Source organism: Aplysia californica, unplaced genomic scaffold (assembly GCF_000002075.1).
Source record: "Aplysia californica isolate F4 #8 unplaced genomic scaffold, AplCal3.0 scaffold00145, whole genome shotgun sequence".
NCBI lineage: Eukaryota > Metazoa > Mollusca > Gastropoda > Aplysiida > Aplysiidae > Aplysia > Aplysia californica.
Window position 1 is genome coordinate 896033 of NW_004797415.1, and position 15641 is coordinate 911673.

General features: G+C 41.3%; 2 protein-coding genes across 2 annotated transcripts in view; both read right to left on the minus strand.

Moving 5' to 3' along the window:
- Window positions 1-15443, minus strand: part of LOC101861119 (major facilitator superfamily domain-containing protein 6) — a 20833-nt gene extending 5390 nt beyond the window's left edge. The window contains exons 1-6 of the mRNA XM_005097071.3: window positions 15341-15443; window positions 9797-10014; window positions 8934-9119; window positions 7082-7919; window positions 5068-5257; window positions 3912-4176 (exon numbers count right to left, since the gene is read on the minus strand). Coding sequence (XP_005097128.1) covers window positions 3912-4176; window positions 5068-5257; window positions 7082-7919; window positions 8934-9119; window positions 9797-9947 — 1630 coding nt within the window. The 5' untranslated portion in view covers window positions 9948-10014; window positions 15341-15443. The remainder of the gene's footprint in view (window positions 1-3911; window positions 4177-5067; window positions 5258-7081; window positions 7920-8933; window positions 9120-9796; window positions 10015-15340) is intronic.
- LOC106011597 lies at window positions 14-1251 on the minus strand. The gene is made up of 2 exons (XM_013081779.1): window positions 1124-1251; window positions 14-752 (listed from the first exon to the last, which is right to left on the minus strand). The coding sequence occupies exons 1-2, from the start codon at window positions 1241-1243 to the stop codon at window positions 318-320; spliced, it is 555 nt and encodes a 184-aa protein (XP_012937233.1). The 5' UTR covers window positions 1244-1251; the 3' UTR covers window positions 14-317.
- Window positions 15444-15641: the final 198 nt, after the last annotated feature.

Genomic DNA, 15641 nt, shown 5'->3' on the forward strand with positions numbered 1-15641 from the left:
GGTGTAAACATTTTAATAAGCCCATTATTAGAGCCCTCAATGAGTCAGTGAGGCGCATAGGTTGAAACAGCCGCTTATAACCTGAAGGCGTAGTTTTTCACGGGATGTTGGTCTAAAACATATACAAGGCTCTCCAAAAGGCGCTCATTCTGATTAGATTTTAAAACATAGGCACAGCAAAGAATGTCAAATATAAATTTTTTAAAAAGACTGAGAGACAAAATGGTAGAAACAGATAAAGAGAAAGACAACAATGCAGAACATCTTTAAAAGTGCACCTAACCATGGGCCTGTTTGGAGAATTAATATTGGTGATACTAGTTAGCTGAATCCTCAAATTCTTTCTCTAATCTTAAATGTTTAATCCACTTCCAGAGAAAGTAAGAAGAGAAAAAAATAATTTTAAAGTGAGGATTAAAGGCAGTGTAACAAAAGAAAAAGATCAAAGAAAGAACTAAAAAAAAACCTGCTTCACCCTTACCAAGTCTCTTCTTCTCTATCTTTTCCTTCACATTCTCAAATCGTGGATCAAAACTCCCCCGACTGTCCTGCACCTTCTGCTGATAAGAAAACTTCTGTTCTAGCTCTTGAATGTTGAAAGCACTCTTGCCTCTTCCACAGAGAACGCCTCCTAAAGAGGATTTAATGGACGTATCTTTTACACCAGGGCTTGGCAAGCTGTCCCAAGAAAGGTCTTGAATGGACTGCACAAGGTTCTGAGCAATCGAATCCAGCTTGCTCAAAGTTTGAAACTGTACAGAAAGAGTTAGTCGATAACATAAATTTTAAATTAAAATGAAGACCCTTACTGAAACATTCACATATACAATATGAGCATCAATACCTTAAAGACAAACGTCATAATATGAAGGAGCAAATAGCCTTTATCTGAGCTCATATCTTAGAATCACAAAATATAGCGCAGTGATTTTAAATGTGCAGTGTGCAAATTAAAACCCAATCTCATCAAGTACTTTTAATGACTAAATGGAAGGATGCATGTCACATTCCATCATATTATATCACTGTCTGTCATCTTCCCCACGACTACAGGCAAGTGGGATGATAAGCCTTAAGGACAAATCCCATCTCTAAATGCCTCAGCTAATGATACCAGACTTACATCTTCAAAAAGTCTCGTCAATGTAGATATCGAAGTCAAGCTCCCTAGTCCACCAAAGGCATCCTTTAGAGGGTCAATAATATGCTCATACTGTGGATGAAATAATGTTATAGGCTCCATGGCTTAGAAGTAAAGTTGGGTCGGGCTCGCAAAATTAGCGCCCGCGGGTAACGAACTACCCGCTGGCACTACCCGCAAACGAGCGGACGGGTAACGAACCGTCCGTTTATGAAGAGTAGTTCGCTACTCGCTACACATCGTGCAGAGACAACAGTTTGTTTAGCGGGCGAGCGGACTGGCGGACCGAGAGACTCCATGCATTCGAACTGGCAGACGGACGGACGGGAACGACCCCTTCCATTGCCTACAACTTACAACCCCCCCCCCCAAAATAATTAATTAAAAAAATCACCCTCCTGCCTCACATTGTAGCTAGGCGTTCACGGCGGAAATTTTCGCCCCCCCCCCGCCTTTGCGATCTAATTAACAAACAATAGACGCTGGGTCTAATCTCGCGTCGAGTATCTCATCTGCTAGAGTTCATCCGTTCGCCCGCCCGCCCAGTGAATAAAATTGTGGAGCGGACCCAAAAAACGAACTGACTTGAGGCTTGAGGTCCGCAGTCCGCTCCCTGAGAGAGTCAAATTGTGGAGTGGACCCAAAAAACGAACTGTCTTGAGGTTCGCAGTTCGCTCTCATGGCCGTCCGTTACCCGTTCGCTCTGACTGAGTCCGCGAGTAACGAACCCGTCCGTCCGCTCGCCCCAACTCTAAGTGAGGGGGTGTGTGCAGAAAGACAAAGAGGAGACGAAAGACGACAGAAAATTGCTAGAGCAGGAAATGAGGTGAAAGGAGACAATTTTAGAGAAGAAAATTTTTCGGTCGCTACCGGATTCGAACCCGAGACTTTTGAATGAGAGGCCAACACCTTAACCTCTAGGCCACAAGAGCCACTGATAATTATTCAGAGGCTGGAGTGGTGAAGCAAAGCGTACTAAAAAGACAAACACCCCTCCCTCCTCCCAATCAAGATGGGCACAAATCCAAGAATGACTAGTGTATCTGCTGAGGAGAATATTTTGTAAAGAAAAATAGAAGAAAGAAGAAGTAGGGATGTAACAATTAAGATATGCTGCTTTTGCTTTCGCATTGAGGCCAAATCTGGTACAGAAAAATGTGCCACATTTCAAGCATTCAAAAGTTCTATCTCCATCTAGCATAGCTGCCACTCAGAAATTTTTAAAAAGGAGGAAATTCACGCGAAAGCGTACGCGCGCTCTCCGAAACCAGTGAGATCCAGAGGCAATATATACTGGAAAATGTTTTGGAAGGGAAAACTGTCATATTGTTAACCATAGGCAACTGAATTAAAATGTATTTGAAAAAACCCCCATAAAGGCAGTAGGTTGACTAACAAGCATTCGAGTCAATTTGACACAGTTTGGACTTGGTGACTAAAAATCCAGTGTTTTTTGCCAGCTGGTGTCTCATAAAAAGATTTCTTTCACTTTAAACGTGTACATACATAGACGTAGAGCAGTATCGGATCAAGGATACACAGGCACTCCTGTACAATTGCGGTCCCGTTTGCACTTAGTGCCCCTGTAGTGTGTTTCTTATTTAGAGATAAACTGAATAAAAATTATAGCCTAGGCTATCTAATCTAGATCTAGATATATCTAAATATGTGTAGATCTAGATTATATCTAGAGATAGATTTTCTAGATCTAAATCTAGATCTAGATTCACTTCCGCAGCAGCCACAATAGCCGTCATGTAAACAAACGGGACCGCAATTGTACAGGACTGTAACAGGAGTGCCGCGGGCCGCGATTTCTTTCGAAAAAAACAGCTAGTTCAATTTTCTAATGAACTTTTCAAGTCGCACACCGGCTGCTTCTTTCTCATTCCAGCTCCTTTTATTTTTGCATTCTGAATCAATTTCTCTCGAATTTCCGCCAATTTCAATGACAACTCGGCGCGCTAACGTCCCGATGCCCGATCGACACTGTGTTGCTCCACAACAATAAACAATGTGAAACTAGCGCTGGGCCTAGAAGAACGGAAGTAGAAAGCTACGGGCGGACATGCGCAGACCGCGTTTTCGTCTCTCTCCCGGTTCGGTGTTTTCCGCGTGGAAAAAAAAGTATGAAATTTGCGACCAAGAGCGGTCCAGCGGAGGAAGGAGGAAAGTTGCGGGGAATGCTAGATGTAGCGGAGTTTCCGCTATTTAGCGGGAAAGCGGCAGCTATGATCTAGACCAAATAAGGTAGGACACATTAAATATTGTCAGTAGGTAGGAAATTTTGAATTTTGCCCGCGTGGTGGCCTACTCTTATTGATTTTGGACAACCAAGGGATCTTTAACATGCACAACTTGTATACGGGATCTCAGGTTTTTCGCCCTTATTCAAGAAGGCTAAGTGTAGATCTTACCAACCATAAGATCAGGGGTGTGGCTGAAAGACAGTGGTAAGGAGCCAAGGAGAAGCAGTAGAAAAGGCTGCAGAAAGAGTCAGGAGCCCAGAGGAAGGGGCAAAGGATGCGAGGGGGTAGGGGCAGAAAGTGGAGACAAAAGCAGACGACAGAACATTGCAAGAGAGCAGGAAAGTAGGTGAAAGGAGACAATTTTAGAGAAAATTTTTTTTCTGTCACTGCCCGGATTCAAACCCGGGACCTTTGAATGAGAGGCGAACACCTTAACCTCTAGGCCACGAGAGCCCCCCCCCCCCCCCAGTAAGGTCTGATGTGGTGGAAAAAATCCTCTGCATATGTATTCCAAAACTCACCAAATCCGAACTGTAGCCCAGCCAGCAGGCCCTGTATGGTGGCCGACATTCCTGGAGGAGCGATGATGCTGGCGTAGGAGGAAGCAGCAGCGTACATGAGGGCCACAGTGACTCCGTGAGTGGGCTCCACCAGCAGCACCAGCCAGGGGTTGGAGAGAACGGAGTAGACCAGCAGGCGCACGGCATAGCACAGCAGGGCCAGGTACAAGCAGGACACCAGGCCGATTTTCTCGATGATCATCCCAGCTACCCACAACATGGGCAGCTGTTCATGGAGGGAAAGAACAGAGAAAGGATAATGAAGTGGGCATGAGGAAAAGAGAAAAGAAAAGAAAATTTGATTGGGTTTCCTTTTTGTTCGTTTTAGTAAACTGTAAATACCTGAGTGACCAGCAATCCTGAGGCTGCAGGACAATAAAAGTCAACAACTCTCTCGATAAAAAGCATACACATCACCACTACAATTTGAATGATTTTAATTGTATGAACATGAGTCTAGCAAACAAGCATTTTTTCTTCTACTGACAGGTTGTGAAAATTGGAGAATGTGGATTAGATACAGAAAGTCAGACAGGTTAGTTTGTAAGTCAAGTATTCTCCTATCTAGCTTGTCCAAACAGAAGCGCCACTGGGAGACGGAATATACAGGTCAGTGGTCACTTAGGTGTTAGTTACTGACTGAGCACAGACTGCACGCTTAGAATTACTGTCAGAGCACACACTGCACATTTAGAACTGTTGGAAAACAGACTGCATATTTAGAATTGTGAGAGTAAAAACTGCACCCTTAGAACTGTTGGAATACAGACTGCATCCTTAGAACTGTTGGAATACAGACAGCACATTTAGAACAGTCGGAGAACAGACTGCATACTTAAAACTGTCAAGAGTACAAACTGCACGTTTAGAAGTGCTGGAGAACAAACCGCACCCTTAGAACTTTTGGAAGACAGACTGAACACTTAGAACTGTTGGAGTAGACTCCACACTCAGAACTGTCAAGACTACAGGCTCCACACTTTGAATTATGTTCAACAAAAAGATCTAAAATAGAGGTCAACTTTGTGTGGAACTTTAACTAGAATTAAACTTTGAAATTCAGCTACAACATTTACATAATAATTTGGTCTCTAAAATGTCAGAAAGATAAACTCACCTCTGAGCAGCAGTTGACCACCAGGATAAAGCCAAAGACCAACTTTGGACTTCCCAGACTTAAGAGATACCAGAACAGGAAAGCCTCCAGTCCACCCAGCAGCATACCAAAGAACATGACTACAGTAAGGAAAGCTAGGACTTCTGCATGGCTCAACAAATTGCGCACATTTTTTAAAAACTGGCCACATCTGGAAATAAATAATATCAATTTAAGTACAACTGTTGAAGGAAATATATTTCATATATCAATCAAATGAAAGTGCAGATCTATGATATATAGGTAAATGAACAAAAAGCATGCCAAACATAATATTATATCAATTGAAAATGAATTGTTCAAGGAAAGAATTTCAAATTCCTTTAAATATAAAGTTATTTTTCATCAGAAATAAACAATATGCTTAAAATATATGTAATATCAATCGAAACAGAACTGTAGAAGAAAAAGATTAAGACTTCACACACAATGGTCTCCGCCTCAGAACCTAACCATTGGCAGACAAAAAAAGTGGGTTTTAGGCAGAGCAGGTTTTTAGTTTTTTTTAAGGGGCACAACTCACTCAGGCCCTGCCAGTTTGCTTCCCTTATTTATTATTTTGATCAAATATGGCCCATAAGCAACGCCCAAGGGAAGATAGAGTAGAGGTAAAGGTCATTTTGTCAAGTTTTTTGTTTTCTACAAGACTAATGTGTACCCTTGTTTGTGAGTATTGCGTGTTACCGGTGCAAGTGAGAACAGGTGACTTCCGGCTCAGGCTTCTCAGTGAACTTATAAGATGCCACATGGTCACTGTGGTTGAAGCTATGAAAAAGAACCAGCTGCAATGCTGTACAAGAGAAGGGAAAGAATGACCAGTGAAGAGGCCAACTTTTACAAAGATGAACATAATCAGAAGCTCTGACTTCACAACAGGAACAAGTTATGGAATTCATGAACTACAGTGGAGTCAGCTTAAACCAAAATCTGCTGGACTGACGCATTATTTTGGTTTATAGCTGTGTTTTCGGTTTAGAGAGATTGCTAAAACAGCGGAGATAAAAAAAATCAGGGATTCGATTTTTTTTCCCGGTTCATCGCTGCTTTCAGATTAATCATCTTACGTATAAGTAAGTGGACTCCACTGTAATTGAAAACCAATTGAGCAACTGTCCCGCTCAACAGAGCTCATTTGCATGACTACCAAAACTTTCTGTGTAAATAGGCATGCAACTTGTAGGTCTCAGCGTCTGCTAGTTCGTCATGCCTCCCCCACTCCCTTTTCCTCTGCCCCTACTTTCCACCTGTTTCTCCTTCATGTATTTGGCTGCGTCATTCAACAAGACAACGCCTTTGAAAGTTGGCACTGCCGCTTGAAACAAAATAGACAGAAGGAATGAGACTGCTCACTTCTTCCCTCCTACAAACAAACACCAATTGTTTTTTTAAAAATTGTTATGAAATTAGTAACACCAAACTTTGTGTACTGGTCTGGTCTTGGAGAGGGCCTGTTTGCTCGTGTTAAGTATGGCAAAGGACACTTAGAAAAGTTTATTGCCCAAACAAGTTTTTTAAGCAGATTTCAATTTCTACTACAGGTTCTTAGGCATGCAAATTATAGAGAACAAAATTTCATTGCACACTAAAACAGTCTGGGTTCTCACACAGTCTTCTAAGGTGGAGACCACTGTACCTGTATCAAGTTGGTAAATTTATCAGGAACAAGCAAAGCGAGCTAGAGAGATAAAAATTAAAAAAGAAGTGTTGGAGGAAAGAGAATTCACATGTGTGGTGTACAAATTTATCAACAATTTTTATTAAAAAGTAATGCATGTTAACAAAATGGTTATGTTAGAAGCTGAGGAGGCCACCAGTTTGAAAACATACATTTAATAACATAAATCTACCTTTCATACTATTTGAACTCAAATAGAATCCCAAAATTAATTAACCCTTATTATTCATACTGTTGAACAATTTCATACAAAACCTGAGAAAGCCTAACACTATTATTCATTAAAATAACAAAACTCACATGATATCAGAAGACATCTCTAGAAATCCAGCGACGATAGCTGATAAGACACAGAGAGGCAGGAATAAGTAAAACAGCACAGAGTATTCGCTGTCCTGGTCACCCTGCATGTGCAAGATGAAAGTCGCGGAAACAGCCCATATGGCAAATCCTAAGGTGCCCCACGCTCTCTGTTTCCCCCACAAATGTCTTTTCTCCTCGCCCAGAATGTCATATGCAGCAGCGTCCATAATAGGGAAAATAGGTGCAAAAACAATATTGGCCATCAAAAAGATGAAGAAAATCGCTATGAAAGTTCTGTCAAATGATGCCCTCTTTTGATTGCATTGAAAAGTCTCTGAACACGTGACCTCACACTCAAAAGACATTTCTCGGTCACAAAGAATTCGTCGACCTTCATGTGTAGAGTTGTTTATCGACGAGATATTTCTTAGGTCATAATCACGGCAGGAGTCAGAGCCGTTCAGGTATCTATCTGGGGCAACGAGTGAATGGATGTCATTGACAGTAAAATTCAAATGGCTACTGAAGGTGAGCTTCTCACTGCAGCGACGGCTGCCATTGTGAGGTCCTGTATCATTGAAGCAAGCCGTGAACAGTGACTTTGACAGATCAGCTCCAGTTCTACACCACAGCGAACATGAGATGGATTCATTCTCCCTGTCCGAGATGGACGAGTTCAAGAAATTCAGTCCTGCTTGGCACGAGTCCTGGGAGCGGCCATCATCGCAGTCATGAAGAAACGAATCTTGGGAGTTACAGTGCAGTGTCGTGCTGATGGAAACACTGGGTACAGCAGGACGGAAAGGAACAAACAGTAGCAGAAAGTAGAAGACACCTGAGAGAAGGAGGGAAAAAAAACCAACACCATAACTAAAACTAAAACTTTTTTTAGTCAACCATTTATATACTACATTGCCCTAACTCTAAGGACCTTCAATTGCTTCTACATACTGTTGTAATGGAAAGTGAATGTATAGGATTATTATTGAATGTAAACAAAACAGATGCATGGTAATACAAAAAAAAAAAGCAGCAGCAAATCCTATTTGTAATCTCATAATAAGCAAAAGTGAAAAGATCAAACAAGTCTAACAGTTTGAATATTATATCTAGGATTATATTAAATAACATCTGATGCCAAATGTTCCACAGAAATAAAACGAAGAATAAAAATGGCAAAGGCTAGTTTCAATAAAATGAGCCCAATCCGGAAAATTAGAAACATTTCAAAGACTATCAAAATGAAAGTTCTGAAATGCTATGTATGGTCAACCCTTCTATATGGCTGCGAATGTTGGACAATCACTAAAGACAGTGAAAATAAATCAAATGAGCTAGTACTTGATAACTTGATGAAGCCCACGTGGGACGCTCACTGTTAAAAACAACCAGGAAACGACAAATGCAATGAATAGACATAAAAGTCTTCAACATCTAGCTTTCACTAGCAAAATTGAAGGCAAACGAGGCAGGGGTAGGGCCAGAGCAACCTACTTAGAGAACCTAAACAAATGGGTAACGGGGAAAGATCAGGGTAATGTAGCTTTTTAAGAGCATCCGAGCAAAGGAAAGAATGGAGAACCATGATTTCCGATGTCTGCCGCAGATCTGGCACTTGATGATGGTGATGATTGTCCTAAGCCCGTTAATAAATGTCAAACAATTTTCACAACACATTACAAAATTTGGACACTTCCGCATAGGTATCTGCTGGTAAAGTGTGCAAATATAAAGTACGATTGTTTCGCAAGAAAATTAAATTTTATTTCTTAAATGAAAAAAGGTAAGAAAAAACAGCATGATAATCTATTGTAATTTGGGGTAGGGGTATGAACTTTTGTCAACAAACCTGTAAAAATGGTCGCCAAAATCAGAACAGCTTTGTGTTTCTTTAGTTTATCAGCCACAGCTCCTATGATGGGTCGCATGAAGAACCCGACAAAGGGCATGACCCCATAAATGATGCCTGTCTCTTTAGGTGACAATCCTAATGCACGCATGTGCAGGGCAATGAAGGGCAGCAAATCTCCTACAGCTGTGAAAAATGAAAATAAAACTGAATTGAATAACACTAACAAACCTTAGCTCAAAAAGAATTTGTGGCACAACATGCAATGAGCAACTGTGAATCGATTTCTAATTGTTGATTATTTAATTTCTTCTAGTTCTAGAGCAAAAAGTACATTCCGATAAGTAAGATATACCTTCATTTAAGAGGGTGGTGGCAAGGTTTACAAAGAAACTGTTTTAAAATTCAGTAAGAGAAACTAAGAAGAGCCAGGAAAATATTCAAGCCAATATATCTAATCTATAGAGGAGATTACCCCTCCAGCATTACTCACCCCCCCCCCCCCAAAATAACCCAAAAAATAAAAAAAAAAGAATAGAGGAAGCAGGCACTATGCAATACAGATAATCCCCTCCTGAGATCTACCGTCTATTGCCCCAGCAATGACACAAATGTACATTTTCACCATCAACCTAATTTTTTGTGTCTGCTTTTGACTTGGATGGAAGAGGTGAAGACACTACCACACAAATATATTAAAATTTTTTAATCAAATTGTCATTAGATTTTTCTTTTCACAAATACTCCAGGCCTGATATGCACCATTACTGGAGCATGGCTTAAAATCAAATGATTGCAGTATATATGTGCTACAGATTTCAGCTTTAGTGAACTGCAGTAAAATAAAAATGGTGACAGTTTACCTGACATAATCATGAAGTAGTAGCTCTTGACAGGCAACAGTTTTTTATTTATTGTACATGCGGATGTTGTTGCAGTGGGTGGAGACTGCCCACGAGGAGATGGGGTCCGTTGAGGATGATACTCCTCAGCAGGAGTTCCGTTCTCAGCCATTGTCACAGAGAATTATCTCTGTTCCAGCATCCCTTCACACTAAAAAAAAGCACTTGTAGTGCTGCTCCTGCAAAATGGAAAAAGAATGTCATAATAATACAGAGGCAGGTAAAAAGTCAGAAAGCAATTACACTTAAAGTTGTATTTCTACAATCTGGAAAAAGCCGGTTATTTTGTTACATTTTATATATCATTTATATATAGTCGAACCTGTGTAAGACGGCCACCCATTGTCAAGGAGAAAAGTGGCCGTATAAGACAGGTGGCCATCTTAGGTAGGACCGATCAAGATGAAGAAAACAAACCCCATTCCCAATCGAAAGTAGCCGCATTGCTGTTTTTGTTGGTGGTTTGTATTTTGTTAGTTATTTTTATGGCCGTCATTATTCGGACTCGAGTCCGAAAAACATTTTTTCATATTCGGACGCCAGTCCGAATAAAAAATTTCATATTCGGAGAAAAAATGTTATTCGGACACGGGTCCGGAAAAAAGAAAGTGTCTTCGTTCTATAGATATCTAACGTTCAGTGCTTCCAATTTTCCGCCATTTTTTAGTTTCCCCCACACCTTGTCTGCTGATCCGATGCCCGCCGCCTCATTGATACGCCCCCCCCCCCCAACCCCCCATGTTTCCCACTTTCTTTGTTGTAGAAAAATGTAAAATTGAAGATTAGCAGATCTCCTGGCACCTGCATATTATGAGCTGTGTAAAAAAAAAAAACCAATTCGTTAAAATACACAAGCCTGTGTCGTCTCGATTGTTTACCAAGAAAAAGTTGTATGCTGTGTAGAGCCGAGCATACGGCAACTTTTGATTCCAAAGACCAGCGCACAATTCATTACGTAGATCTACGTCAAGACTAGCTTATTTATTGTAATAATGATCAGTTGCCGGGGGTGGGGGGGGGGGGACTGACGCATATGCGACGTTCAACGCCCAGACCGATAGCGCCCCCCCCCCTCCTTCCCCGACACGCACACACAGCCGCACGTGTGCAGGCCGCCCATCCGACCCCAACACACGCTAACGAGCCATCTTTAATTGTTTCTGAAGACCTCTTGACAAATAAACATTTATTAGAAGCGCTCTAACTTTTCAGGCCGGCCTCAAATTCATCATAAGATAAAAACTCGGCTCCGGCACAATTTAACGCCATTTTGCCCGAAATGATCCAGGTCTCTACCCAGCCTGAGGCGAGTCACGAGTGAGGCAGGACAGGAAGCAGGAGTCACGAGTCACAGGAAGTTGGAAGTGATGTCATGCTGGACAAGAATCAGAGTCCGAATAACATTTTTTCACATTTGGACTCGAGTCCAAATAGTCACTTCGTATTTTTATTTTGTGGCTGATTTTGTGCCAGGGTGACAATAAAACGATAGGCCACCTCTATTCTCACCTGGAGTGAGAATAGTGCAGGCGAGTCTTGTGGCTATTCTCACCCGGTGCGCGTTCACCAAATTTTGCGTTCACCCTAAACCACAGAATTCTACACTGTGATAACAGAAAAATTGTAGAATTCTGTGCCGTGAACAAACGTTCCATTACAACTGTAGCCTACTAAAAGCGTACAATTTTGTCTGTGGGCAATGGAGAGAGAGAGAGAAAGAGAGAGAGGAGTAGCCCGAGAATTTCCGGGCAAAACAAAATGGCGACCCGCGTAGTTCGGCTCGATTCGAAAAGTTAAATAGCCGTAGCATCTTTGTAGACAACCAAATTAATTTCGTATATTACCCCTTCAACCTGCAAATTACCCCCTTAAAGTTTTGGTGGTGCGTGAGCTTTACTCTTTAAAATTTCGATTCGGGGGTTTGCATACGCTTTAAAACTCCGGTAGTGTGCGTCTTGCAATCATCATTTCCCCCCTTCTCTACCCCGAAGCCGAGTCAATGATTTAACTACACACCCACACACATAACACCGCAGTCACCTTTTATCTGGGACTCTGTGTCAGAAGCAGAAGACCTAGAATCTACTCATCAGCTGCGCGCAGTTCCCGGCGACACCGGCTTGCTTGAGCACAGAAGCTCCGCCCACATTGTGGTCGCTCGCATTATATTTGCCGGTGTCGTGCCTTGAGTTTACCCTTGTCGTGAGATTACCCCCCATCCTAGATCTAGTAAACTTGAATTGTCCACCATCGAACGACTGGGATGGCTCTGAAGAATAAGGAATTAGTTATTTTCCAATCCTGCCACTCATCCCGATGTTTTCGGGATATCCAGATTTTTTTACCTAAATTTCCAAGCATCTCGATTTTCCCAATGTTGACCCGTGTATTCGGATTTTGAATTTTTTTTTTTGGTTCCGTCTGTTGTGCCGGATCTTTTGTAAAATCTTACTCTGCCTTCTTTTCTGTCGTGGGAAGCACTCGTTAAACTTTTTGTCAGTAGAAACTCGAAGCACTATTTTCCTAAATGTCTATGTTGAATCTAGTTGTTGTGTTGGATCTTTGCACGTCAGTGTTGTTTCAAGAAACATAATATAATGGAAGTAGTATTGGTTGGGATATTCTCAAGACCTAGGCCCTAAATCATAATCATTTTCGCTTTTATTTTTGTTTCAACTCAGAATTCTCCGATGATGGCCTGACTGATAGCTGTTTAGTTTAAATTGCGACGCACAAATGATCAATATTATTCGTAGTTCTGCTATTACTTTCAAAACAAGCTTTATCCGAGTTCTGGTTAGCCGGGCTCGTCATCAAGACCCGTCAGTAAAACTCTTTCAATCGCGCTTTCGCACCACGTGACATGTCTCCGACCAAAGTGAGTTCCGCGTGTATTGTGGACCGTCCGTTTACGGGGTCAATTTAAGTTCATGCACACCGGCTGAAGCGTCTTTTGGGACTTATCTGGGGGGGGGGGGGGGGTGTAAAACACTTAAACTAGGACAGCTTGACGTGATACTTCGAGATTTAAAAAAAATAATGGTAAAACACACACAGGCACGGGTATGCACACGCACACACTCACCCCCCCCCACACACACGTATACAAACACATACACATCCCTGGAAATTGTTTAAGTCAGTTTGGCAGTGACGTTGGTGATTTGTCGTTGATCCCGATTTTTTTCCCCCACTGAGATCCTGACTTTTAGTTTTTTAAAGTTTTAGTAGAGGTTTTACGGCGCTCACAACTGCATAAGGTCATATGAGCGCCGAGGGGTGGATGTCAACAGAGAAGTCCTTACAGGGAATCAGACTTACTCTGCTCTCCTCTCTAGCTTCAACAGCACAAAGTCTGCTTTGACTATCAAGGCACCCCGGAAATAGCGGGTCACAACAGTGTGACAAACATACAAAAGAAGTAGAGGGAAATGACGATAATAAGGATTAGGAAAGAAAAGGCAGCACAGTAATGAGTATGACATTGTTAGATCAGCCCATTTACAATTCTACTGAGCACTAGCACGAGAAATGTCCCCCCTTTGGGAATGACCTAAAGACACTTCAGTCAGTGGCACTGCCCTGGGGGGGTTGATCCTGACTTTTAGATTTCATTGATTGGCAGGTCTGATTTTCTTTGTGCATTACAGTTGGAATTGACCCCTTTTGGTTTGTCAAATTTATTTTATTTTTGATTGGCTCAACCACCACCACCCTTCCACCCTCCAAATGGACACAACTCTAAGTGTAGTCAATATTACTCATTTATTTCTTGTTGTTACTAAGAAACCTTAAGTTAATTAAAAAATTGTTAGCATTCAATAAGCATAGTAATGGTCACTATATGTGTGTCTTAGTTTAGTTTAGTACAGGGTTTTACGGCGCTGGCAACTGCATAAGGTCATATGAGCGGGCGAAACACAAGTTGGTAGCATATTCGCAACAGTTCACTGCACGGTTGGTCGACAATTCGATTTTAAAATGTTAAAATACTAACATTCAGTGTAAATATATTTGCGATTTAAAACAACTCTTATAAATAACTATAAAAATTTTGTGTCTGTGTGTATGTGCGTGCGTGTGAGTTAAATGTTTACATGCAAAAATTCTTATACTATAAAATTAGGAAATGATTGACTTTTACCCTTTAAGTTTTAAGTTTCTAAAACAAGGGTTTAAATACCCCTTAAAAGATAGAAAACCAAAGGGTGAAAGAACCTCTTAAGTTTGTCTGAAAAGGGGAGCCCTGTTTACTTTTGTGTTTTAACATCATTTTTTAACTTTGTTTTGGTCAATTTGATCGTCCACACCGATAGACAGTATTCAGAAAGAGACAGAGAGAGAGAGAAGAGGGGAGGAGTTGATCTTGCGAGAACTTCCGGGCGGGTGAGAATAGCCACTTTCAAAACGAAATGTGTCAGACTGGGAGGATCGAGTGCTCTATGGTAAAACAATCACACAGGTCGCCACCACTTGGAGAGCGAGCGACGCTTCTGTCACAAGTTCATGTTGAGTCCGAATAGCCACTTCGTCAAGAAATAAGAGAAGGAAGAGGCTAGCCGTACTTAAGTACGGCTAGACTGGCAGTCTAGCCGTACTTTTATTCATCTTAATATGATGGCTAGGGCTAGACTGACCATTTACAAAAAATAGGCCTACTGAATTGTAAATATACATTTTTAGTGTGCAGTACCTAAAGCATTTGTATTTGAGACGAAACCAGGTGCCTTAATGACAGTGTATGTTATTTTAAACCTCCTGTTTTCTAATGTTAAATTAAAAACAAGCCCAGCCTAAGATAAGTACGGCTAGACTGGCAGTCTAGCCGTACTTAAATACGGGTAGACAGCCAGGCTAGCCGTACTTAAGGATGGCTAGACTGTCAGGCTAGCCGTACTTAATATTGATGGCTGAATTGTAAATGAAATTTTTAGTTTGCAATGCCAAAAGTATTTGTATTTCAGACAAAAACAAAATTAAAAAAAAGGTGCCTTACTGACTACAGACAGTGACTTGCATTATTTGAACCTGAATAATTACTAGATCTAGATATATTAATATTAGATCTAATGAGACCTATGTACTTAACAGGCTTGAGTCGATTGGGCCAAACCTAATCTAGTTCTAGATTTCTAGATCTAAGTACGGCTAGACTGGCAGTCTAGCCGTGTACTTAAGTTTAAGTACGGCTAGACTCTCACCACGGCCACGGCTAGCCACTTCGATAAGAGAAAAAGCTTCGGGTAGAACAACAATATTTTATGGAAACGATGGCTAGCCTACTAGATTAGATCTAGATTTCTAGTACTGGCGTTTCAAACAGCATGGGAGCTATTCAGAACGCAGCGTTTCAAATAGAATAGCACGGGAGCTCGAGAATCTAGGCTATTCAGAACACAGCGTTGCAAACATAGCGGATAGCGCCTGCCAAAATAAGTCTCTGAGTTATTTAACTGATTTTAAAATCCGCACGAGTAAAATTCTAGTTCGTAGATTACACATTACCTTTTAATGGAAATTTTATCGTGGTTTCATTAACTCTTTCACCACAGCATGGCAACCGGCATCAAAACGAAAAAAAGTATTATTTTGTAAAATGTGTTGCAAATACCGCCATATTGATTGTAATTATTTGTGCCAGAGTTTCTCGCCCTTGGGTGGGTCGGTAGACAAGGCCTAGGCCTAAGTCCAATTACCAGAACTATTGAGATACAAAATTTAGTTTCACAACAAGTACATAGGCCTAATAATAATCGTAATGGCTCGAATAATAATATCGTAGCCTAGGCCAGCATTGCCTTCCTAG

Coding starts and splice junctions, on each gene's coding strand:
- LOC106011597 (XM_013081779.1), bottom strand. CDS start 1,243: ATGGAGCCTATAACATTATTTCATCCACAGTATGAGCATATTATTGAC. Junction 753..1,123: donor TGACGAGACTTTTTGAAGAT/GTAAGTCTGGTA, acceptor CTTTCTGTACAG/TTTCAAACTTTGAGCAAGCT.